Below are 27,114 nucleotides of genomic sequence, written 5' to 3'. Positions count from 1 at the left end.
GTGAGTGCACATACTGCATAAGTGAGGATGAGGACAAAGAGACAATAAGTATTGTACTGTTATTGCATTTATACAGGTGCTCCACGTCCCTGACGAGATGCCAAAGTGCAAAGTAGCACATTAGCCTGTGGGAGCGCTATGGACGAAAGAGCAGAGATTTGTGGCCCATATAATGCTATGCATGAGACCCAGAGCTGTGCTGGCAGTATCTGTTTTCATTGAGAAAAAGCACGAAGCTTGAACGAAAGGGGTGAGGGATAGGACACTTGAGCATCAGAGAAAGTGTATAAATGAGGAGTGTGTGAGTGCAGTGTGCCCTGCGTTTTCTGCATGTATGGCAGAGAAAGGTGTGTGTGTGTGTGTTTTTTGTATGGTTGCGAGTCCTCACCGTGTAATACACTTACCAACCCCATTAGGGCCAGTAGATTTCTAGCTTAACCCTGGGTATGTGTCTCTGAGCAGCAAGACTTACACAACAGCATCAAAACAACTGAAGAAGTAACTATGACACTCAAGAAATTTGACATCAATTTTTACAGTATTTTGATGTACTTTTAGACACCACAACGAAAAAGATTCAATGGAGGGTTCTGGAGATATAGATTTTACTAAGTACAGTAAAAATGCACTGCTTACTCCAACACAAACAAGCACTGGCAAATTCAACACATTTGACACCAAAACCTTTTTAGCAAAAACTTTGGCTACTTTTATTGTGGTCAGTTAGAGTTGCATTGGGCACCAAACTCCGAAAGGGAGCTAGTCAGGGGGACCAGCATGGTCCTCGGAGACAGTTATCTCCATTGGGAAAGCAGCCTTCAGCCAGTTCCAGACATTTTAATCCTTTGCTGTAGGTTCATATGGAAGTGATCCTGATGCAAGGAATACAGGATGCTGAAGGTGGTCAGGGATGCTGTGAATGCAATGCAGTCAACGTGGGTTTGCTGCGGCTACTCCTCGCTCCACGGAGGTGGTGAGGAAATCCTGGCCATTGGGGTCTATGTCTCTTGAAGTCCTCTCGGTCCTAGCAGAAGTCCAGTCACCACTGGGCTACCAGTTGCCTGGTATCACAGTCACAGCCAAATCCTTGCTGGGTGATAACTTGTCTTGTGGAAGACAAAGCTGCACTCCAATGACTTTCCCAGGTCCAGCGGATTTGGGTGCAACTTCGAATGTTGTTCCTGCTCTATGGTGCTGTAAGCCGGTGGTTGGTGGAGGTGTTAAGATTCTGGGCTAGCAACTTGTCACAGCAGGTTTCTTCAGCTGTTGTGGCCCTCTGCTGCGAACAGGAGGTCAGCTTGCATACCCCTGGATTCATTTACTTCATCTATCTCCTCCAAACTAATTCACCACAAGCAAGGACACAGTAGGCACAGTCACTTCTCTTTTGTTAGCCACCAGGGACAGCAGGTGCAGTTCACTCCTGTGCAGCCTCTCTTTGATGGTGCGGCAGGGAAGTCCTTCTTCTAGTTCAGTCTAGATCTGAGTTTTGGGCACGCTTTTATGTCCAGAAAATTCTCTCTCCTGATGATCACTTTGTTTGAAGTGTGGCATTGGGCTATCCCAAGATGTACCATTCTGCCCAGTTCCAGGGTGGCAAAACCCCCTCTCTCTTGGCGTCCAGGGCTCCCTAGCCCAAAGCAGAAGTGTGGCTCCCAAGTGGGCTACACCCCTTGAAAAAAACACCTTTGCAACTGGTTTCCCTTTCCCTAGTGAGAGCCTGTCTACCCTGTCAATGGAGCAGACCCTCTCCCAAGTGTTACCCATTTGCCCTTCAAAGACGGCTTTTCCCCTGAAGCTCGCCTTTTGGACCAACATCAGTGTGGCTTCTTGAAGGAGGGAGGTAACATCTCCATTGCAAGCTTCTATTATCTCCTTTTCCGGGAGTGGTTATCACGTCTCCCCAGCAGGGCAGAAAGTGGTTACGGGGACAGGCTTCTTGTGCAACCGATAAGGGCACAGAACACTAAAGCCAACCAAGTGGCAACTTCGTAAAAGCTGCACACTGCCACATGTTACATTAATTTTGACTTGAAAATTAAGTCAGGCTGAATGTAACGAGTTGTTTGAAACCTTGGAGTATCAATTTTGGTCACACCTAGTGCTCCCCAATGGGGTGACCAAGTCTTTCCATAATAAAAACAACAGTTTCAAATTTTTACTAATCAGGATTTGTAAAATACATGTTATGCCCATAAAATATGCTGCACACTGCCTCAGGGTAGGCCTGCCACTGGGGTTGCTTACACATAATGCAGGAAAAGGCCTAGCCTTGGCAATGCTCTTCCAGCCTGTAAGGGCAGCCTGGGAGACTCATTTTACCTGTGGCCACCCAGGGTGGCACAACCAGTGTTTCATTCCCCGAAGTGACCTTTTTTGTTTTTAAACACTTTCTTTTGTTTTTTTTGTGGGGGGTATCGAGGGTAATTACAGTTTCCGAACGTGTCAGGTTGGTGCACTACTGACATACACTGAAAATATCATCTGCAAGGATAAGAACCGTAATCGCAAACAAACAAGTCGATAGGTGACATAGGCACCTTATCAAACACAGTCATTTGAGTTTGTCGGATGTGCTATCTGAAGACAAGTGTCTCAGCTAAGCGCTTTTCCGGACATAGGTTTTAAACAGTAGCCAAATCCTTTCAAACTTGTACATTCTATCATAAATTAATGCAGTCGATTTTTCTATGGAATTGATGTGCCACACCTTGGTCCACCACAACGTGCGTCTCGAGAGGAGCGAGTTCTTCCAGGTGTGGACTATCGTGAGTTGTGAAGCTAAAAGGAAAAAGGTAAGTGACCTGCCCCTGAGAGTCATGCAGGGATAGACCAAGTTCTCCTCACCTAGTAAGAGAATCAACAGGTCCATCATCAGGGGACTGGTCAGAGCGTGCATTCACGGTGGGGAAAAGAACCATCTAGTTAGTTTTTCATAGGAGTTAGCTTTGTGTTGTAGCAGAAGGATCTCCCAACCACCCGTATCCACAGCCAGACCTTGTCTGTTATTGTTGCTCCGAGGACCTGCTACCATCGTGACTGGTATGTATGTTTGTGTGGCTGTGGGCACCCTTGTGAGAACAGTCGTTCAAAAGATGTCTTAGCCCTGCTACCCTTTTCCTTTACCGTGTACATTAGCCCAGTGAATGAGTTGATTTGAGTCGGAACTCATCTGCCACGTAGAGCTGGGAGAGTTGTTTATATGGGTGCCTACCTAGCATTGGCACATCTTGATATAAATCCCCCAATAGTGGGGCACCCCCCCTCCAGTATTACAAATGGGTATCCATCATATCCGGTGGAAATTATGGATAGGGGAGAGTGGCGAAGGATAATTTTGTCCCAGTGGTTCAGGAGGCCGGCTGTGGCATTTACGAGTACATAAAGGGCCAAGAAGCGGTCTCAGCTACATGATGTGGTTTAAAGAAGAAGTGGAACAACCATGTTTGAGAAGCACTCAAGGTTTGGTGTAAGGAAGATGGTGCCAGTCTAAGGTGGATTGGAGTTGGCAACGTGGACATACTGTTCTATGATGGAAAACCCTAGGTCCCCATCTGCCATATGCTTGTATGGGGTCAATCTAGTAGTGCCCATCCGAGGATTTCACATGTGTTGGCATGGGTATTACCGTCACCATCTTTAATGGAGGAAATAGGAATACCGCTAAAACACAGCAAAGGGAGGGCAATGATACTGCCACCGTGAGACAGGTGGGAAAGAACCATTGTCAAAACACAACAAAGTCAGGGCACTACTGCAGCCAACGTAGACAAGTGACAGTACAACTACTGCCAAAACCAACTAAGGGAGGGCAGTACTGCTGCCATCCCAGACAGGTGGCAGCCGAGCCACCGTCAAAACACAAAAGAAGAAAGGGCACCAGCGTTGCCAGCCTAAGCAGAAGATGGCAGAACCGCTGCCAAAATCCATCAGGGAAAGGTACCACTGTTGCCTGGCCAGACAGGTGGCAGGTAGCAGTAGAACCACTGCCAAAACCCAACAAGACTGCTGCCAGCCCAGTCAGGCAGCAGTAGGAGATCTTCCAAAAGCCAACAGACGGAGGGCACTGCTGCTGCCAGTCGGGGCAAGTGGAAGTAGAACCACTGCCAAAACAAAACCACTACTGAGGGAGGGCACCACTGCTGGCAGTACAGTCAGGTGGCAGTATAACCACTGCCACAATCCTACAAAGGGAGGGCAGCACTGCTGGCAGTACAGTCAGGTGGCAGTATAACTACTGCCAAATCCTACTAAGGGAGGGCACCACTGCTGGCAGTACAGTCAGGTGGCAGTATAACTACTGCCAAATCCTACAAAGGGAGGGAACCACTGCTGCCATTCCAGGCAGGTGATGTTTGAGCTGATGTAACACAGCTAAGGGAGGGCACCCCTGATGCAAGACTCTACAGGTGAAGGCTGAACCGCTGCCAGCTAAGTGACGGTGCCACAAACGAATAGCTGACACCCCAGTTAATTGAAAAAATGCGTTGCTGGCTGGCAGCAGAAAGGATGGTGGTCGCTTTCTTCGTCACTGCTCCTCAAAATAAGCAGCAGATCAGAGCATAACAGCCCACCCACTCTGGGTAAGGTGTAGTGAGAACAGCCTTACAGGAGTCTTCCCTTCCAGAAACTGGAGCCGGTCATGGAAGGACAATGGGATCTGCTCTCAGCAGAGAGGAGAGGGTTGGGGGTGAAACAGACCTCATATACAGAGCGGAACAAGGCCTCGATATCTGAGAAGACTGGGCTCTTTCAGACGAGAAGAGAGAGAGAGAGAGAGAGAGAGAGAAAAGCAAGGGCTCGGGTGTTATACAGACTGTGCACTCAATGGTACACCTGTGCAGTGAGAAACAAGAAACTTAAACACTAGGACAAGTGTAGGTGGCTATCCTCAAATGTGCCCTAGGTTAAGGTGAGGCGAGGTCTGCTGGTTAAACGGGGAGGGGGTAGCATACACTGAGATGGGGGTGTTGATTACGCTGAAGTGGGCGGGCAGTGGATAAGGTGAGGTGGGGTGATGTCAGTGAATAAGCCGAGGTGGGTCCAGTGGTTCAGCTAGAATGAAGTCTGGTGGCGATACTGGCCATAAATGCATCAATAAGTACTTGTAAATGAAGATGGCCTGGAAGCGCAACTTTATTTGGGGCGTTTATAGGCTGCCCCATTTTACATCATGTTTGAAGTGCTTAGAAAATGTATGGGAGCTATGATCCTGGGTGCGGTAGTGTGGTGTCAAAGACGTAGCTGAAAAAGAACAAAATATTTGGTGTCTGGTATTATTTTTTCACTTCAGTTAAGTTCTTACGAAAAATTGCACAAACAGTCAATGAAAATTAAAAGCAAACTAAACTAATCAGTGGAAAATGCACTGTACATTACATTAGGAAACCTCGACTGGTTAATAAGATCACTGTCGATGTCGGTCTGTGTGACCAGAGTCAGAGAACTGAATAGTCAGATGCGCAGTGGGGAATTCAAACAGTATCAAGTGTCCATTAAAAGTATGCTTTCCTAGATTACACCCTTACCTCTCAAAAACGAATAAGTAATTGTAACTATAAAGTTTCAAGTGACCCCATCCATTGAAGTCTATACCCGCTCCCAAACAGCCTTTGCATTTGGTGATTAACCAATTGTCCACATTTACTTTTTTTCCAGGTAGCAGGGACCTTGGTAAGAAGGACAGTTTCTGCCTCAGCTCTGTGCTCCTCCTTCAGTTTCACAGCACAGAAAACCTACCACAGGACCCCCGCCCCCTACTTCACGTTCAACCCAAGGCACCTCAAGGTCGGCATTAAATGTTCAAAGACTGTTGTTCTTTAACAAAAAAGTGGGGACCTGTTTATGTAACATTAAAAAAGCTAGGGCATGTCAGTCCCCATAGACTGCCCATTTGGACCTCTGTTCAGAATTCCTTTCAGGTGAAAGGAGGGGGTGGCAGGGAAGAGACTGGCAGGATTGCGTTCAGATACAGAGAACTGATCTGTCTGGATCCCAGGGGCTCAGAGTAACCGCTCAGAAGAAAGTGGAAAAGAGCAAGATCTATTCATAGCGTCAGAGATGACCCAGAGGAGAGGGCGCTATGTGGCGGCTAGTCTGTTAATTTACAAATAGACAGAAACAGCTTTCTCAAGAGATGGGCTGAGGAAGGTGGCTAGGTATGTGGAGCATGCCTTTTTTTTTTTTTTTTAGGTCGCGCATAGCAGCGCTCAAACACTGCTTTTCCAACATGATGGTATGTATCGGGGCTTTTAACCCCGCCCACCTCACCCCATCACTCGTTCATGGGTTTGCCTTTCAAAAATCTTTTGTTTTCATTGGTAACTGCTTTACATTTGTCCCTCCTTAGGGCCGTTTTGTTACCACCTTAGCCATCAACCCTGTTACATGGATAATTGCACTTTTGTCAATAACTTTGACTGGGAGCAAACTTCTTTTTAGTTTGTGTGGCAAGAAAGGTCCAGTTAGGATTTTACAATCCTAATAGCTCTAACGCGAGCAAACGTGAGACCCACTGCATTGCAAATGCTTGTTTTTCTTGCATTTGGGACCCAGTACATCCTAAAATTGAAGCGGAGACACCTTTGCTGGGCTCAGAGAGATGGCAGAGAGCATGATGAGGCAAGAAGGGGACCCATATTTTTAACAAAGGGCAGAGGAGACTACCCGCTTCACAAGGCAGTAACTCATTAGTGAAGCAGGTGAAATGTCATGGCCTCACATTTAGTATAAATTATGACCTATAAAAAAGGTAGTCCTGAAATGATCTCATAAACTCCAACCTGCACCAAGCTATACCCCTCACACTCTCCCATTTCTTGCCATAAAGTTTTGAGGGAGGTACCCTTGTGTACTCAATGCTCTTCACACAGGCATTGTGTGTACTCCATGCTCCTCAGATAGTCCGCCTGTGTACTCGACACTTCCCACAGTGCTCCGGTGCGCCTTGCATAGCCCCCCGTGAACTATATCAGTCAGTCAAAATATGTGTGTATTTAGACCTTGGTCTTCAAACATAGATTTATAAAACACATCTCCATAAGACATATAACACTAAAATTCATCAACACTCACAGTGAAACTTAGTTAAAACCGCAATTCATCCAACCAAAAATGGTTCTATTACTCCAAAAACTACATACAATAAAAGGCTACTTCCCAAAATATAATAAAATATAGAGTGAGTCTAAAAAAGTATCCTTGTAAAAATCTACTATCCAGTGATTACACAGGTGAAAGGATTATTCCTCATAATACAGAATATAAGATTCAATTTGAGCACAAAAATGTATCCACAGACAAAAATCACCCCATAGCACGTGCCATCTAGGGATTTCATCCCAGCAAGTAATTGAATTGCCTTCCCCCGGTTTCTAATCTCTTAATTATTTAGAACAGGTTCTAAAAACAATTTCCGCTGGTCTAAAAGCCACAGACATTCCACCAAGTTATGTATTAACCCTCCCTTCAGATTGAGGCCACATTTACAAATGTTATCTTCACTTATCAAGAGTCCCTGTGCCTCCTAGATCAAAAGTGGGTTTATCCCACATCTAAATTTTAGGAGGCTGTGTCGCATCTGTACATTTGGGAGTTTCTCCACATAGGGGAAAGTCTCATCACCTATCCATTAGTTCATCAGATGGGAGACAGATTTCTTATTCTCTAGGTATGCTAAAGCCCCCTTTCTAGAGACTTGTCTAATAACTGGTTTGAGCTCAGCCTAACTGATCCTCACCCGATCAATCTCATCTTCTGTTCTTATTCTTAGATTCCTGCAACAGTTATAAACCCTTTCTCTGATTCATCGTGTCCAGGTTAGCTCACTTTGTAGTATCTCCCTTTTACATAACGATTAGATTTTTGTAGTCTCCTCACAATCTATTTGTTTCCAATACGTTAATATCTCTGTACATACCAAGTGAGACCATCTCGTCAGACCTGATTCAAGTCTAATTCTGTATACTATATACTTCTCTCAAAATCCTCGTGTACTACACACTCCTCAAAGTTGTCCAAACTCCTCTCATAACTGCCTCCTGTGCACTCTGCGCTCCTCACATGGGAGTCCTGTACACTTCACACTCTTCACATAGTCCCTCATAAGCATAATAAATTCTTCTCATAAACCTCTCCTGTATCCTCATTGGTGCCCTCCTCACATAGTCTTCCTGTGCACGTTGCACTCCTCACACAGTTCTTCCTATGATAAAATCCTCTCCTGTTTACACCACGCCCCTCAGATAGACCTGTGTACTCTGTGCACCTCAGACACTCCTTTGTCTCTGCGCTCCTCACATGGTCCGCCTGTGCGCTCTGCGCTCCTCGCGCCGTACGCCTGTGCGCTCCTCGTGCTGTACGCCTGTGCGCTCTGCGCTCCTCGCGCCGTACGCCTGTGCACTCCTCGCGCCGTACGCCTGTGCACTCCTCGCGCCGTACGCCTGTGCACTCCTCGCGCCGTACGCCTGTGCACTCCTCGCGCCGTACGCCTGTGCACTCCTCGCGCCGTACGCCTGTGCACTCCTCGCGCCGTACGCCTGTGCACTCCGCGCTCCTCGCATAATCCGCCTGTGCACTCCACGCTCCTCGCATAGTCCGCCTGTGCACCCTGCGCTCCTCGCATGGTCCGCCTGTGCACTCTGCGCTCCTCGCATGGTCCGCCTGTGCACTCTGCGCTCCTCGCATGGTCCGCCTGTGCACTCTGCGCTCCTCGCATGGTCCGCCTGTGCACTCTGCGCTCCTCGCATGGTCCGCCTGTGCACTCTGCGCTCCTCGCATGGTCCGCCTGTGCACTCTGCGCTCCTCGCATGGTCCGCCTGTGCACTCTGCGCTCCTCGCATGGTCCGCCTGTGCACTCTGCGCTCCTCGCATGGTCCGCCTGTGCACTCTGCGCTCCTCGCATGGTCCGCCTGTGCACTCTGCGCTCCTCGCATGGTCCGCCTGTGCACTCTGCGCTCCTCGCATGGTCCGCCTGTGCACTCTGCGCTCCTTAAATAGTCCTCTGTGTAATATGCACTCCCCACACAGTCCTCCTTTGTACTCTGCACTCCCCACATAGTCCTCAGAATATTATATGCTCTTCACATTCTCCTCCTGTGTGCTATATCCTCCTCACATTGTCCTCCTGTATACTATATGCTTCTCTCATATTGCTCTCGTGTACTCTGCACTCCTCACAGTACTGATGTGTACCCCAGGTTTCTCTTCTATTCCTCTCTTGTGTACTCCATGCTCCTCACATAGTGCTGTTGTGTACCTCACGTTCCTCACCTGGGCCACCCAAATGCCCACACTCCGCACACTGACTTCCCATCTGCCCCGTAGCTGCATGTGCCCCACACGCTTTGCATTGTCTCAATGTAGACATGCTGAAAGATGCTGTACTGCATTACTCTATTTCCTTACTACCCATGAACTGAGAACACGTGAGTAAATAATGTATTCTGACACACTCAAGTGCACACATACTAGGTCTATGAGTGGGTCATTTGCTATATGAAAAACATTAAATAACGTTTAAATAACAATCCCTCATTGGAGGCAGGAAGTTGCTACTTTAACACCATTATGTCCTAGGGACCCAGACAGGAACAAACAGCTTCAAATTTGCCTTTTTGCTAAGGAAGGAGGAGGGTCCTTATGGTAAACTGTTGCTTTGCCAGGCTTCGAAACTTCTTGCACCAGACATGGTTTCAGAATACATTATTCAAAGATCTACTACACATGCCTCAGGCGTTAGTGGAAACAGATAGAAGGAAAGATTGAGCAGATGTGGAAAGTTTCTCTATCGAAAGCCTCTTCGTTGTGACCAGATGGTTAGCCGTCCACCAAATGCGCTGGAACCACGTGTGCCCATAAGTATCAAAAACATGCAAACACATAGGACCTGATTACAAAATCCCCTAACTACATCCTTTAGCAAATGATAACTGAGAAAACAATAATTGCCTGGAGGAGTTAACAGGAATTAGAAGTGAGACCCTGAGGGTCCCCTTAGAAATGAGGAATTAACAGTAAATTAGTAATTTCAGGTCCGATGATCATTTTTCATATGGATATTGTTTTCTTGCACTTGTATAGCACACAATCTGCCACTGGTATGCAATTGTTAGTAAAGGGATGTCTGAGCACTTCAGTGGCTTCCATCACAGACCTGGATCAGAATGGGTTTTGGGAGCAGTGCTGTTTGAAGGATCGTAAATGGATTCCTACAGTCTGATTCTAACCCACTAAACACCTCTACATACAGTACATTGTGCATGTTCGACCTTTGTGAGCAGCCCCTCCAAGCTGATGTTGTTCATGTGATAAGAGTTGTGTGCCTCTGTTGCAGTAAGTGTAAGTTTCTGTGATCAATGAGTGGCACACTGCTTGCTGCCAATGGCCATGTTTCAATAGTGAGTGGGAGGGCCCTCGCTGGCCATCAGTGTGTCAGTGGTCAGTCTGAGGCCCAGTTCTTGCGGTTTACATACAGTCAGTCAGGGGCTTCACCTTTTAGTGTCAGTGTACGAGCTTATATGGTCAGCAGCCCCACTCTTACTCCAAGTGTACGTGTTCATAAGGCCAACGGATCCACTATTACTCCAAGTGTACATGTTGATAAGGCCAGCGGACCCACTATTATTCCGAGTGTATGTGTTCATAAGACCAGCAGACCCATTCTTACTCACAGTCTACGTATTCATACGGCCAGCAGCCCCACTCTTATGCAGAGTGTACGTGTTTATAAGTCCAGCGGTCCCACTCTTACTCAGAGTGTACATGTTCATAAGACCAGCAGACCCTCTCTTACTCCGTGGGTACGTGTTCATAAGGCTAGCGGACCCACTCTTACTTTGAGTGTAAATGTACATAAGTCCACTGGACCCACTATTACTCCGAGTGTACTTGTTCATAAGGCCAGCAGACTCAATATTACTCCGAGTGTACGTGTCGATAAGGCTGGCAGCCTCACTCTTACTCCGAGTGTACGTGTTTATAAAGTGAGCAGCCCTTTCCTTGGGGAAAGCATAAATGCTTTTATGATCAGTTAAAGGCAGTTCTCTTGCTGTCAGTCTACATCTTTAAAAGGTCCGAGGCCTAGCTCTGATTGTTTGCTCACATTGTTCTGTGGGAGGTGCAGGAGCAACTCTTGCGGTCAGTGTGCGTGTTTCTATGGTTAGTGAGAGGCCTCTCTTGCTATCAGAGCATGCTTGCTGGTAACCTACTCTTTAATATGATCAGTCGACAGGTTTCTAAGGTCGGCTAGGGGCACCTCTCTTGCTGTCAGTGGATATGTTTCTATGCGCAGTCAAAAGACCCTCTCTCCCTGTCAGTATATAGGTTTCTGTGGTCAGTGAGAGGCTCTTCTCTTGCTGTCAGTGCACATGTTTCTTTGATCGGTGAGAGGTCCCTCTATGACAGTCGATGGACGTTTCTATGGTCAATGAAAGGAACGTCTCTAGCTGTCAGTGTACATGTTTCTATGGTCAGTTACAGGCACCTCACCTGCTACTCCTATATATGTTTCAATTATTGGTGAGAGGCTCTTCTCTTGCTGTCAGTGCACGTTTCTGTTGTTAGAGGAAGGGCTTTCTCGCTGTCAGCGCACGTTTCTATGGTCAGTGAGAGGGCCCTCTTTTGATGTTAGTGTGTGTGTTTCTACAGCCAGTGAGAAGCCCTCTCTCTTTCCTTTCTTTCAAAGCATATTTCTGTGGCGGCCAGAGGCCCTTCTCTTGCTGTCAGTGTACATGTTTCGATAGTCAGTTACAGGCACCTCGCCTGCTACTTCTATGCATCTTTCTATTGTAGGCGACAAGTCCTTCTCTTGCTGTCAGTACACGTTTCTATTGTCAGTCAGAGGCCTCTTTGTGGCAGTTAATGAAGATGTTTCAGTGGTTAGATAGAGACACCTTTCCTGCTAGCCCCATACATGCCTCTCTGGTCGGTGAGCGGACCCTCTAATCATCAGTCGATTTGTTTCTATGACCTGTGAGAGGGCCCTTCCTTGATGTTCGTGTGTGTGTTTCTATGGTCAGTGAGAAACCCCCTCTTTCTGTCAGAGCATATTGCTGAAGTCGGTCTGAGGCTCCTCTCCTGCTGTCAGTACACAGGTTTCAGCGGTCAGTGGGACGAACCACAATTACTGCCAGGTCATATGTTTCTATGGTTAGTGACAGGTACCCCTCTTGCTGTCAGTGCACGTTTCTATGGTCAGTGAGAGGCTCATCCCCTGCCACCCCTATATAGGCTTAGATAGTTAGTCAGAGGCACCTATTGATTCTATGGTCAGAGAAATCTATCTTGCTGTCAGTGTTCATGTTTGTGTCAGTCAGAAGCCTCTCTCTTGCAGACATTAGTGCACATATGTCTGCAGTCAGTGAGAGACATATTTCTTGCTGTCAGTGTACATGTTTCAAGGGTCAGGCAGAGGCCTCCCTTGCTGTCAGTCCAACTATTTCTGCAGTCAGTGAGAGGACCGTTTCTTGCTGTCAGTGTGCATGTTTCTAAGTCAGGCAGAGGCCTCCCTAGCTGTCAGTCCACATATTTATGCTGTCAGTGAGAGGCCCGTTTCTTGCTGTCAGTGTGCATGTTTCTACAGTCAGGCAGAGGCCTCTCACTTGCTGTGAGTGCAAGTATTTCTGCTGTCAGTGAGAGGGCTGTTTCTTGCTCTCAGTGTACATGTTCCTGGGTCAGGCAGGGGCCTCGAGGTGCCTCTTTTTCTGTTAGTGTGTGCATTTCTAACACCCAGTGAGAGGTCCTGCTTTTGCTGCCCTGGGATTTCAAGGCCACAGGTTGAAAACGACCGGTGTTTTCATGTACCCAACTCCCACGAGGTCGCATTTTTACTGCCCCCAAAAGGGAAAATGGGAAGTAAAAGATTAGACTACAGAGACCCGCAAAACAGTTCAAGCGCTCCTCCTGGAAAAAACACACAGGAGGCGCTAACCCTTGCAATAAAGGCCATTGGTTTTCTTTTGACTGCTTTGCAAAGCTGTAAGAGCTACTGCGTCCGAGGGCCGAGTTGGAGGGATTACACAAAATCACACAGTGCGGTCCAGTGCACATGCCGGGATTACACTCAGGCTGTGAATTTACAGGTGCTTCCCGCGGGCTGTCGAGCCCTGGGAGCTCGACGCCGTCTCAGGAGCACCTGCGCTTTGTTTGCTCTTTTGTGGCCGAGTGGAGAGGCTGCTTGTGGTGTCGCCTCGCTCCAGGCTTCCGATGCGGTTCCCTGCTCCGGCATCCTACACGCTTTGGCGCCGGCTCAGCAGCGAAAAGTGCTGACAGGCCGCAGAATGGTGGCCAAGAACGTGCTGGGTGATGGACACCCAACTAGTCTAAGCCAGGCCAACCGGGAGAGATGTGTGGAGAGAGATGTCGTGGACCCTGGGGCAAGCACCGGAAATGGCCCTGATGACTGCTGTTGGGCTAATAGACTACAGAAAGTACAAGGATTCGATGGACCCCATAGGCCTCTGTGCCACTGCACCTGCTGCACCAATCGTAGCCACACCCCTCCACGCTCGGCATGGACATGAATCTGGGGGCAGTGAGGGATGTCTCTCGAACTTTACTGTCACACAGTTTTCAACCTCAAACAACTGCCTAATAAAAGCAGCGCTTGACAATGCCACGTGCACTTACACCGCCGGTGGTACTTTTTTTTTAAATATGTAAAAAGGCCTTCTTCATAGCTTCTAGGGTGGCTCAGTGAAGTAGGTGTTTGATGCTAACACATCATGAGCATCAAACGCAGCAAAGACGAATCGGCTTCTCATGATTCCGAGTCGATAAATCAAGTATCATTACATTAGGGGATAAACGCTTACAATTTATAGTGCGTAGAAACGGCACTGCGGTGTTAGACGCCAGACAACTCCAACAGGTGATAATCCCTCGGTACATGTCAACATTTTAGAACAGCAAAGTGGGAGGTTTTGAAGAAAAACATCGGGAGATCGTATTTTCCCCACTGACTTCTATAGGGGCAGGTGCAATTGTAGGCGGGAGACAAAACAAAGCCATCCGTGCTTTAAAAATCGCGAGTCCCCTTCCTGAATCGGGCCTGCTGGCATATATATCCCTCCAAAACAGAATTCATTAAAACAATGCGATCGAGTAACCGAGGCTGGATAAGATCAAGCTCACAGAGTGCACCACAGAGGTCCAAACGTGGACACTGCTGGCTAGGACTTTTATCCTTTCAAAAGCGAAAAAATATGTACCCTTGAGCTGGATAATGAAACCTGTTTGCTTTATATACAAAGAGACCCTTGCATTTTTTAGATGCCCTAGAGGTCTTCGATTCCGTGATGATGGCGGGGTCAGCTCTGAGAAGCTGCTGTGGGCCACGGAGCAAGCGCTTTACCGTCACAACTGGCCACAGTAATCCTCAAAACAAGGGGTGGCGACCTTTCTGTAGCTGGAGGCACAGCCCTGCCTTTGTGGAGGCCACCAGACAGTCACAAACCAGTCCATCGAGGCTCCACCCTTCCTAATCCGAAAATGGAAAGGGGCAAGTGTGCAAAATACAGACGTGGAGGTTTATACCCAGTCATTTACAGTGGCATCCCTCGGCCTCCGCCTACCAGACAACACCTGGCTACTCAACTCTAGCACAGTCGCCACGGACGCTCTCTGGTATTCGCAGGGCTGGACTGTCGCCCGCCCCGAGCGCTTTCAATTCAAGAGGAAGGACTGCAGGTCGAAGTACAGATCTGCAAGTCGAAGGTGTCTCGGAATCTCCAGGAACAAAGAGGTACAAATGTGACCTTCAAAAGCAGGTCTCTACCTGGAAACTGGCTTCATTCGCTTCCCAAAGCACCTTTCTGCCTGGCGGTCACCTGCCTGGTGTACGCCATACTGAAGCTCGAGCAGTGCAATGGATGGCCGTCAGAGTGCAAAATACAAAAAATGCACAGTTTATTAGAAATAAGAATGAGCTAAACACATTTTAAAAAGGCAGCGTGGATTAAAGGCAATGACAATGGGGGCGGGGTCATACAAACGTTGCTGGAAGCTCAGGTTTGCCCTATTTCACGCTGCTCCCCGCTCACTCCCAGTCATTCAACAGAGGCCCCGGCTCCAGTGACACTAACATTCATTAACTCCGAGCGCGTCCCTTACCAATGTACCCTTCCTATACACAAAGTAGTGAATTAGGACTGTCGTGGCATTTCACGCCTCTTTCCTCACTCATACTGCAAACTGAAGCATTCCCCTCCACCCCGTGCAGAAGGTGCAGGGATCGCGGGATCTCACCCAGGCATGTTCTATACAAACATATATACACATTATCTCTTACCTACACGAGTAGAATTAGAAAACATGCAACCCGACTAGTGATTGGTATTTTCTAAACTCCAAGGCGATAGAACGATTTTAATACAGCAACTAGCATTCTACCTGCCTTTATCTCCCCCCCCCCATCTATTGGAATAGGTTGTTTTACGATGGGGCGGGGGCTAATGCAACGAGGGACACTGGGCAGGTCTGTCTGTCAAGCCAGGCTGCACCGTACTTAGGTGACCCCGCTCGGCAGCCGTAGAGCGAAAGGGAAACACTGAAAGAGGTCAGAGTCCCAGGCTTGTTGCATCAAGGGCGGAAACCATAACTCGCCAGTCTGGAAGATTCGGCGGCCAGAAGATTAAAACGGTACCCGGCCTGCCCCGAGGAAGATGGTTTTGCAACACTTCCTCGGCACATGGCCCTGACAGCGTGCCGAGATCACGCGTTAAAACCCTCCTGCACACACTTTTCTATACCAATGTTCTTGGACTTTTAATTAACTTTCTGTTGGTTTGTAGACGAGCCCCATTCAGCACTTGCTGGATGTATGTTACCACTGGCCGTAGGCACTTCCCGTCTTTCAGACAGAGTTTATTTTTAAAATGTTATATTGTTGCTAATAAAACATGTTTATGATTCAAAAGAAAGAAGAATTTCAAAAAGAAACGTCAAATGGCAGTGCTGGACTGTTGAGCAGTACTAGGGCGTTAAATACTGAAAGTAGTTAAATATTGTCATAGTGTTACCATTGCTGATAATGAGCCTTTATCATTTAGCACGATCTGGGGATCCGGATGCCATAGGGTTAAAATGGTTGCAGCTTTGAGGTGGTGCCCGTCGAACAGCCACAGTACTGATCATAAACCAACTTAGGCTAACAAATTAAATCCGGGTTTGTAAAGCGTGGCAAATCACCCATGAGGTCTCAAGGCGCTGAACTGTAGGCACGGGGAGATTAAGCGATTTGACCAGAATCACAGGATGTTGAGACTCGAGTGGGCACCTCAGGCCCTTAAAGCCACATCCTCTCTATGTGAAGGATGACACTTCTTAGAAGCAAGGTGCGGTGAACTGACGCAGGGTATATATACACACCTAACCTGACACACAGAACTGAAGTAAATGCGTGGTACCCTGCGAGAACAGTGCTAATCCCAATATTCCAGAATAACCAATAATCACTAACTTTCAATTTTGGAACAGCGTGCTGCAAGGCATAAAGTGCTTCAATGCCTTTTCAGGAGCAGTAAGCACTATATAAAAGCAATCACAAAACGTGTATCAAATCTTTTACCACACATGTTTAAAAACATATAAACAGATCTATAGCCACAAATGTCATGACATGTAGATTTTTTTTTTTTTTTTGATCTTTAGAATTGGATTAGCCGAAACACAGAACATATGCTGGAATCACATAATGCATATTCAAGATGTTAAGTGGAGGTGGGTGAGGCACTGAAAGCTTGATCCAGACTGGAGCCAAATGCCTGGTTCTGGTTAAACTGGAGGTCCTCTCTGAACTGCCCAAATAAAATATGGATTCAAATTGCCACTCAAAATCTAATCTCACCCCAAATTATGCGGCACGATTTTCTAAATTATGCTGCAAGAAAAGGCAAATTATGCAGCATACTGCAGTACATTATTTGATAGTATTACTTCATTATTTTGTCATTTTTATATATGTGATGCCGTCAGGCAAAAATTTCACATCATCAGTAGCAGTTTAGCAGCCAAAAAATACAAGTAAGCAACTGAAAGATGACAGGTTAACCTTTGCAAAGGATCTTCCACTAGGCATGAACTTATGTCACAACGTTTTTAGTAACTTTTGATTTGTTTGAACGAGAAACAATTTTTCGTCAAAATCTGCAGATTATACAGCAAATAATGGATTATCTAACAATAATAAAAATTATGCGAAATATCAGCAGAATCGCATAAATCCAGTGGTCCCTGCCCAGGGTGTTCTGTTCCGCACATGTTCACTGCCAAGGGGCGCAAAAGTATTCCTTTTGCTGGGGCTTTCAGAGGTTTGTGCAAGAACATCTTCTAACATAAACACACATCACTGACATCGGTGGACAAAAAAAAAAACTCAAGGGCCTGTTTTGCCACCCAATCCGCATGTATCCAATACATATCCTCCGGCAGAATGCATTCCTCCCCTACCCCAGATGCTTCATATAATGATGTAGGCTAGGCCTGCCCCGTGTTCACGAATCTGGGGGCACCCTGTAATTAATGTGGTACATATCTTTTCGTTCAAAATGACACCCCTGTTTTCCCTCTATGTTCACCCATGCAGTAGGGACCCTTTTCCTCTCAGTGATCACGCAGGCACAGCCCTTCCTTCTGCAACTGATCACCGATACCCAGGTCTTTGGCCCTGGTGGTCAGTTCCGGACCTTTCTCATTTGTATGGTGACCAGGAATGTCTTTCTCTTTTAGCACCCATGGCTAGGGCCCTACTACCGAGGGATGGAGAGGATGGTTATCCCTATATGACCCACCCTGAGATGTTCGGAGGCTGTCTGCCCCCACCCACTGGTTTATGGTTACAGGGAGCGCTCAGCCCCACGGCTCTGTGGTCACTCACCCCAGTCCTCGCTGCTCAGCAGGTTATCGGCAAAGAAGCGGCTGTCCAGCTCGCTGAGGAGCAGCTCGGTCCCCATGCTTACTCCTCGCTAGTCCTCTCCGGGCCGCAGATCTGCTTTGCGGTTACTGCCTGTGACAGACTGCTCGGGGGCACCACACAACAGCTTCCGGCTTCCCGTCAGAACGTAACAAAACACGTCAAATCCCACAAACCCAATCCAAGATGTACGACCATGCTGAAATACTGGGTAGTCAAATCCCGTTCCAAGATGGAGTCCAGTATACAAACTCGGTCGGACATTTTGGAACTGTTTGGTGATGATTTTGAAGCCTAAGCGGCCATCTTTAGAAGGGTGCGATTGATTGGCGTCCATTTCGCAGTAGTTTATGTATAATTTTAGAATTTACAGCCTACCATCTTGGAAACGGTTACGGCGCCTCGAAAACATCAGCTACCTCGCTAGGGAAGAGCATTTATACAACGATTGTGTTAGTGAAGAAAAGGCCACTGAAAGTGTTGTAGGTATTTACTGTGTACGACTGCACAGCTCTTAGTTCTGTCGCCAAATGAGTTTGGTCATAATTTTAGTCGTAGCCTGCTGGGCCACGCCTATTTGTGAGTCCACCTGACGTGTAAATGGAAAACGTAGAATTTATACTTGCTTTGGAAGGGAGGCACACCGTACTCCTTCTGAGCTTGTAAGATACCACTTCATAGTATATTTAATTCAGTTGTTAATCATCATAGCAATTATTTACAGCACATTGTCGATGTCTTAGACTAGTTAAGTGTAACAGCCCCTAGTTTATTAAAATTAGCATAAGTTTCTCCGGCTGCAGAAAACGTTCCTTTTTATTAAATATTCACAACTAAATTGTCGTAGTATTTATTTATTCGTATCGCCCTGTGTGTTCTCAAGGGGAGGCGTTATTATTTCAAGATGGCGCCCACCCTGTTCGGAGGTCCAGGCAGCGCTTTTCCACCGTCTCATTTTTCGTACGAAATGTATCAGCTCTGCAGACTGCAGTAACATTAAGACGGATGTGGACAGATTTGAGGTGCTTGTCTTCAATTCTCGTGGCTGTGGCAATGGATGGCGTTTAAAGTAAGAAGTTTTCTTGCCCGTGTCGGGTTCATTATTCAGATAAATGGTCGATTACGCCCTGGCTGTTCTTGAAAAGCAAAATGTTAACCCCTGACCGATCTACGTGTAACAAATGTATAATTGTATGGGTACGCGCAAATATTTTCCCAGAGCCAAATAGTAAGGTCTGTGGTGTAGCCGGGGGAGGGGTGCGATACATGTGCATGGTGGGGCTATTTTGAGGGTGTCATTCAGTACTTCGCTTTAAACTAAGCCTATAGTCTCTAGAAGAATCTTATCAATCCTGGCTTCCTCACTTGACCGAATTGTGTGATCTTAGGCACTTGTTTTATTTCACATTGTCTCATTTTTGTTAATCATCTATGAGAGCACCTTGAAATACATGAAGTACAAAACCTCTTGTGTTTCATTTAATGAGCAATCATGTTGTTCCAGGTATAATAATAACATAGGCCACATAGGAGATGTACATGACTGCTGACTTGCCTCTTGGTTAACAAATGGCATTGCTGTCAGGGCAGGGAAGGCATTAATGTTTCTAAGCTCCTGTTTGAGGACTTTCACTTTTAACCCCTTCACTGCCAGGCCTTTTCCCCTCCTGATCCGAGCCTTTTTTTGGGCTATTTGGGGCAGTTCGCGCTTAGGCCCTCATAACTTTTTGTTCACATAAGCTACCCACGCCAAATTTGTGTCTTTTTTTTCCAACATCCTAAGGATTCTAGAAGTACCCAGACTTTGTGGGTTCCCCTGAAGGAGACCAAGAAATTAGCCGAAATACAGTGACATTTTTGTTTTAAAAAAAAAAATAATGGGAAAAAAGGGCTGCAGAAGGCGGCTCGTGGTTTTGTCCCTGAAACTGGCACCAACAAAGGGTTTACGGTGGTAAGATCACCATCTTCCCAGCTTTCAGGAAAAGGCAGACTTGAATTAGAAACCCCCATTTTTCAATACAATTTTGACATTTTACTGGGACATACCCCTTTTCTACTATTTTTTGTGCTTTCAGCCTCCTTCCAGTTAGTGACCAAAATGGGTGAGAAACCAATGCTGGATCCCAGAAAGCTAAACATTTCTGAAAAGTAGACAACATTCTGAATTCAGCAAGGAGTCATTTGTGTAGATCCTACAAGTGTTTCCTACAGAAAATAACAGCTGAAATAAAACAAAATATTGAAATTGTGGTGAAAAAAGCAGCCATTTGTCTCCACGTTTTACTCTTACTTTTTCCTGCGATGTCAGATTTTTGAAAGCAATATACCGTTACGTTAGCTGGACACTTGGTTGCAGGATATATAGGGCTTGTAGGTTCATCAAGAACCCTAGGTACCCAGAGCCAATAAATGAGCTGCACCTTGCAATGGGTTTTTATTCTATACCGGGTATACAGCAATTCATTTGCTGAAATATAAAAAGTGAAAAATAGGTATCAAGAAAACCTTTGTATTTCCAAAATGGCCACAAGATAAGGTGTTGAGAAGCAGTGGTTATTTGCACATCTCTGAATTTCGGGGTGCCCATATTAGCATGTGAATTACAGAGCATTTCTCAAATAGATGTCTTTTTTACACACTGTCTTACATTTGGAAGGACAAAATGTATGTAGAGAAAGACAAGGGGCAATAACACTTGTTTTGCTATTCTGTGTTCCCCCACGTCTCCTGATAAAAATGGTAGCTCACTTGTGGGGGTAGGCCTAGCGCCCGCGACAGGAAAAGCCCCAAAACACAATGTGGACACATCACATTTTCACAAAGAAAACAGAGCTGTTTTTTGCAAAGTGCCTAGCTGTGGATTTTGGCCTCTATCTCAGCCGGCACCTAGGGAAACCTAGCGAACCTGCACAGTTTTGAAACCTAGACACCTAGGGGAATCTGACCAGGTTCTGTTACCCAGAATCCTTTGCCAACCTCAAAATTTGGCCAAAAAAACACTTTTTCCTCTCATTTCGGTGACAGAAAGTTCTGGAATCTGAGAGGAGCCACAAATTTCCTTCCACCCAGCGTTCCGCCAAGTCTCACGATAAAAAGGGTACCTCACTTGTGTGGGTAGGCCTAGCGCCCGCAAAAGGAAATGCCCCAAAACACAACGTGGACACATCACATTTTTCCACAGAAAACAGTGTTTTTTACAAACTGCCTACCTGTGGATTTTGGCCGGTGGCTCAGCCGGCACCTGGGGAAACCTAGCAAACAAGCGCATTTTTGAAAATTAGACACCTAGGGGAATCCAAGGAGGGGTGACTTGCGGGGCTCGGACCAGGTTCTGTTACCCAGAATCCTTTGCAAACCTCAAAAAGTGGCTAAAAAAACAAGTTTTCCTCACATTTCGGTGACAGAAAGTTCTGGAATCTGAGAGGAGCCACAAATTTCCTTCCACCCAGCGTTCCCCCAAGTCTCCCGATAAAAATGGTACCTCACTTGTGGGGGTGGGCCAGGTGCCTGCAACAGAAAAAGGCCAAAAACTTGTAGAGATTGAGGGGATAGCACAGCAAGTTGATAAGCACATATTTTTCTTTTATACATCTTTTAGGCTGACTCTGCTTTGGGGACCCATGCAAGTGAGGTATCATTTTACTTGGGGGCTGAGGGGAACTCTGGGTGGTAGGAAATTTGTGGCACAGTGGTGATCCTACAAAGAAAAGGGAGGAAAATATGATTTTTTTAATGCAAATTTTGAGGTTTGCCAAGGAGTCTGGGTAAGAAAATAGTTGGGGGATCCAGGCAAGCCACACCTCCTTGGACTCCTTGGGGTGTCTATTTTTAAAACATGTCTGGGTTTGGTAGGTTTCCCTAGATGAAGGCCGCACCCAGGACCAAAACCATAGGTGCTCCCCCTAAACACAGGTAGTTTTGCAATAGATCATTTTGGTGTGTCCACATACTAATGTGATGTTCCAAACACTAAAATTATGAAAAGAAACGCACTTAGGTTATGTTAAAAAGACCCCTCGCTCACCAACTAAGTTGGTGGCGTGCTTCATCATCGGGGTCCCACCCGAGGCACCTAGCGTATCACAGGTGTGCTGCGACGCCTGCATTACAGCGGAGCAGGTTTTGTCATTTTTACCACACATACTGTTTGGATTTGGCACGAGGGTGAGTGATGGTTCAGTGGATCAAATTTTATTAACAAGAGATTTCACAAAAATGAAATGCACTGATAATAACTGAAAGGCCAAAAAACTAAACCAATGACTCGCAGCTTGTGAGCTGTAAAGCCACGGCAAGGCACCAACCGCTTTACAGTCTATTCACACACCTTTCATACATGACATGCACAAGACCATTCACGCCGCCAGCCACGGACCCAGCACATTACAACACTCGCATCGACAGACAGTGCCACTCAAGGGCCCATCACTTACATACGCCCACATGCCTGATACAGCAATCACACCAGATGATGGGAGTGTGTGGACTGGTGTTTCGCTGGCAGTGTGTTGCAGTAGCCAACAGCAAGTCAATATGTACACCGTCAGCCAAGCGCCACTCCACACACAATGGCATTTTTAAAAATATTGTTTTAGAAAAAAGAAACCACTAACTAATTAAAAATAATTACAAAACTACAAACACAAAACCTCTAAGTACATGACAGAAATGCCAACCATGAAACTGAACACATGAAAATACAAAACAGGCAGTTTACACTCATGGTTGTTCCCAGTAATTCTTCTGGGTGTGGTAATTCTTAAAACAACCACCCACACACAGCCCAGGCTTTGAAGGACAATCTGGGCAGTACATTCGAGTCTCCCTCCGGATACCTCTTCGAAAACACACTCTACATTTCTTAGCTGGGCAGTCTTTTTTGGGTGTGGGAGGAATGTGCTCAGCAAAGTGGCGATCTTTCAATCTAGCCACATCCTACACCACTGCTTCTCTAGAAACTCTGGCCTGTTCCACCAAAATAAGGCTCTCTATCATTAACTCCTGAAATTTCACAAATGTCATCTTTGACTCTGGAGACCTATCCTTAAACACAATAAAAGCATTAAAAGTTGCTAAGTGGAAGAGGTGAATTTCTAACTTCTTATACCAAACGTAAGACTTACGACTAGCAGTATAAGGTTCCAACCTTTGATCAACTCTATCTACACCTCCCATGTGCTTATTAAAATCTAAAATGCACAGAGGTTTGCGCACTTCAGCAACCTGGCCCCAAACAGTCACAGGGTAAGTACTCTCATCATGGATGGTACTTGGCATGTAGACATCCCTCCTGTCTAAAAATTTCAAAGTTAGCAGATCATCATTCCGCAAGGCACTGCTCTGTCCCCTCTCAAGTTTTTTTTTTTTTTTACAGACAAGCTCCCTTGGATAACCTTTCCGGCTACAACGAATTGTGCCACAAGCAACAGTGTCTACTCTAAACAATTCCTTGAACTCCAGTGTAGAAGTTATCTACATTCAAATGGTGACCTTTATTGAACAGTCGTCTACCAAGTTCCCACACAATTTTCACAGGAACTCCAAAAGTGGGAGGACAACCAGGGGGGTCAATACTGGAATCCCTACCAGTGTAGACACGGAAATTATACACACATCCTGTACTACTTTCAGACAGCATATACAATTTAATTCCATATTGTGCCCTCTTGCCAGGAATGTACTGCCTAAAAACCAAACGACCCTTGAAGAGGACCAAAAACTCGTCCACAGCTATTTCTTTGCCTGGAACATAGACCTTTGAAAACTGATATACAAAATGATCAAGGACAGGCCTAATCTTAAAAAGACGGTCACAATCAGGGTGATCTCGTGGCAAGGCTAAGGCATTGTCAATAAAATGCAGCATCCTAAGAAGAAGCAAATACCGATTACGACTCATGGTTGCAGGAAATATAACTGTTGCAATCAAGGGACTAGTAGACCAATAAGAAGCCAGTGACGGCTTCCTTATCAACCCCACCAAAAGAGTCAAACCTCAAAACCTTTTCATCTCCTCCAAATGTGTGGGAATCCCCTGGGTAGCTCTAGAGTGTGGCCTAAGTCTATCAGCGTTGTCCCTCAAATACCGCCCCTCATACAAATTAGTCTGCTCAACAATCTCTTCCAAAAACACATCATCCACAAATAACTCAAGGAAATTGACAGGCAAAAAGTTCTCTGTATTGACTCTACACCCCAGGAGACCAGTAAAGGCAGGCAACTCTGGCTGCTCCATGTTTGGGGCAACCCAGAGTTCAGGTCTTCTAATGGGAAACCTTTCAGCCCCAGGTTGCTGCACTAATGGCACATCAGTGTCCTCCTCTAAAACAGGCCCTTCATCTGCACTGAGTGTGGCTTCCTCATCAAAAGATTCCTCTCCGACAGAAACTTCACTGCCAGAATCTCTCACTTCCTCCTCTGCCTCAGATGCAGAGTCTGTCTATAATCATGATCAGACAATGACTCAAAAAGCATACCAACCACCTGTTGAGCGGTCATCCTGCGGCTAGCCATGATCTTTCCCACAAAAATTAACTGGATAAATGCCTATTGCCTGGAATCCACAAACAGACAGAGTCACACAATGGATTAGGCAAGAAAATGCCTACTTTCTAAAAGTGGCATTTTCAAACGCACAATCTTAAAATCAACTTTACTAAAAGATGTATTTTTAACTTGTGAGCTCAGAGACCCCAAACTCCACATGCCCATCCGCCCCCAAAGGGAATCTACCCTTTAATCCGATTTAAAGGTAGCCCCCATGTTAACCTATGAGAGGGACAGGCCTTGCAACAGTGAAAAACTAATTTAGCAATATTTCACTGTCAGGACATGTAAAACACATTACTATATGTCCTGCCTTAACCATACACTGCACCCTGCCTTTGGGGCTACCTAGGGCCTACGTTAGGGGTGCCTTACATGTAAGAAAAGGGAAGGTTTAGGCCTGGCAAGTGGGTACACTTGCCAAGTCGAAGTTACAGTCAACACTGCACACACACATACTGCAGTGGCAGGTCTGAGACATGATTACAGAGCTACTTATGTGGGTGGCACAACCAGTGCTGCAGGCCCACTAGTAGCATTTGATTTACAGGCCCTGGGCACCTCTAGTGCACTTTACTAGGGACTTACCAGTAAATCAAATATGCCAATCATGGATAAACCAATCAACAGTCCAATTTCTATAGGGAGCACTTGCACTTTAGCAATGATTAGCAGTGGTAAAGTGCGCAGAGACAATAAACCAGCAAAAACAGACCTCAAAAAATAGGAGGAAGAAGGCAAAAAGTTTAGGGATAACCCTGCAAAAAGGGCCATTTCCAACAACAGTGATATAATGTGCTTTACTAAGGTGAAACGCGTATGTATGTTGTTGAACTATACTCTTTAAAATTTTAAAGAATATCATATTTTTACATGATTGTTGCACAGCATTTTTTAAAATGAAGGTGTTTCTAAAGTAAAGTGGTGCAGGACACCTTGTTTACTTTTCATTTGCTTAATGTGTAAATAAATACTTGCATACTGGCCCTTTTAACAACTTTCTGAATGTCAGTACTAAGTCAAGTAAACCGCACTCCAGGGGCCGCATGTAAAAGTCAAGAGAGTCACACTTTGAGTACCCCTGTTGTAATGTAATGGTTAAAAAAAGCTTAGTGGTTGCATGTCAAGTTACACAATAGTTTAGTGGTTCTATTTCAAGTTTGACAATATTTTTAACCCACGGAAAGTAATTCCATGATATTTTATGTTTTTTAAGCTCATAAATCCTCCTTTAGGTGCAAAACTACAACTCCTAGAATGCGACTAATCTTGTCTTGACACTTTGCTGGCAAACATCACAAGAGTGTGGAATTTTATAAAATATCTACTTGTCTGTGAGACAGGTTACTTCATAAATCTACTTGTCCTGTGAAAAAATCCACTTGTCCCATTGGTGCCATGTAGTGTGGCGACAAATTATGGCAGCAATCTCATTATATAACAGCTCAGAAAAAATCCTCTGATTATGCCAGGTCTCATACTATTGTAGGGTTTGAATACTAGCAGTTCCCTTATTTTGCACCTTCCAGCACATCTATGTATTTGGTCTGGAGATAGGGGTAAGCAATAATTCCAGGTTGGAATGCCTTTTTGAGTTTGTACAAAGGCCACTAACTTGCATGTTTTAGAGGTTTTCACCAGCTCTCCTCTAATCTTTTCCCATACTGAGAAAGATTGGAAATGTACTCCTGATATGGGCAGAAGTAAAACTTCTTCCAGGGTTGGGGAAAAAGTGGTTGGAGGGAAAGTTAACCTGTAAACGCTAAACAGATTTTTGCATGAGCAAACCTACACATGCATATTTGCTCGTGATAAAATGTAGTTCACAGATATTTTCTAGGAGTACGATATCATAGCCTACATCTGTAAATTCTTGTGAATTCATGAAAGTCGTAAATCTGCATTAATGCAAAGACCTATACCATGGGTGCACTTTAGTGATTTTCTTTAAGAGTTGGGCACCTAATTGATTATCCAAGAAAATTCTCTCTCCTCCCCACCTCCAACCCCCATAGGAGTGACAGCATTCTCCTTTTTTCCAAGGAGCATATTGGCACATAAAGTAATTTTATTCAGTTCCAGTAACTACTGTGGCAATGTGTGCTTTTTGAGACCTAAAAATATTTTGTTTTCTGCCAATGTTTAAGATTGTGTGGGCCGGGCAGCTCCCACAACATTGATGTTTTTTGTATAACAATGTCAAAATCAGACACACATTGACAAAACCAAAAGTCTGACCACCAATGTCAGACCTTTTGGCTTTGCCAATGCTTGCTTATTTTCAGGTTTCCCATAATGTTGTTGAAACTGGTAACACTCATTTTTTCATTAAGAATATTTTTCGGAAATACTAGCATGCATCAACACGTTTTATGATGCTTCAAAGCAATGGTACCTAAAATTTCACAGTAGGTTAGCATAACGTTTTTTTCCTAGCTGCATTTTTAATGATCATTTCATTTTGAAATCAAATAATAATAATCTTGCTTTCAAGCTTATGCAAATATTTGAATGTACCAAGATAACATTATGGGGAATTTATGCGTAGACTCTAATTGTTAAACTCTGCAAACGTGTCTACACATTTTGTGCTGGAACCACTGTCTGTAGCTGAGTCCAAGCTTAGACCATTTTTTTAAAGAGTGCTCACCCTAATATTC

General features: G+C 45.5%; 2 protein-coding genes across 6 annotated transcripts in view; one reads left to right on the top strand and one right to left on the bottom strand.

Annotated features, from left to right (window-relative positions):
• Positions 1–18,043, bottom strand: part of ATF6B (activating transcription factor 6 beta) — a 184,931-nt gene extending 166,888 nt beyond the window's left edge. The window contains exon 1 of the mRNA XM_069237233.1: positions 17,873–18,043. Coding sequence (XP_069093334.1) covers positions 17,873–17,948 — 76 coding nt within the window. The 5' untranslated portion in view covers positions 17,949–18,043. The remainder of the gene's footprint in view (positions 1–17,872) is intronic.
• A 256-nt stretch (positions 18,044–18,299) lies between these two features.
• The window catches only part of FKBPL (FKBP prolyl isomerase like), a 43,744-nt gene continuing 34,929 nt past the window's right edge, over positions 18,300–27,114 (top strand). For all 5 annotated transcript variants that reach the window (XR_011204719.1, XR_011204718.1, XR_011204717.1 and 2 more), the window contains exons 1-2: positions 18,300–18,390; positions 18,792–18,977. The gene's annotated coding sequence lies outside the window, so the exon portion shown is untranslated. The remainder of the gene's footprint in view (positions 18,391–18,791; positions 18,978–27,114) is intronic.

Source organism: Pleurodeles waltl, chromosome 6 (genome assembly GCF_031143425.1).
Source record: "Pleurodeles waltl isolate 20211129_DDA chromosome 6, aPleWal1.hap1.20221129, whole genome shotgun sequence".
Classification (NCBI taxonomy): Eukaryota; Metazoa; Chordata; class Amphibia; order Caudata; family Salamandridae; genus Pleurodeles; species Pleurodeles waltl.
The sequence above is the reverse complement of the archived record's forward strand: the minus strand, read 5'-3'. Positions and strand labels throughout refer to the sequence as shown.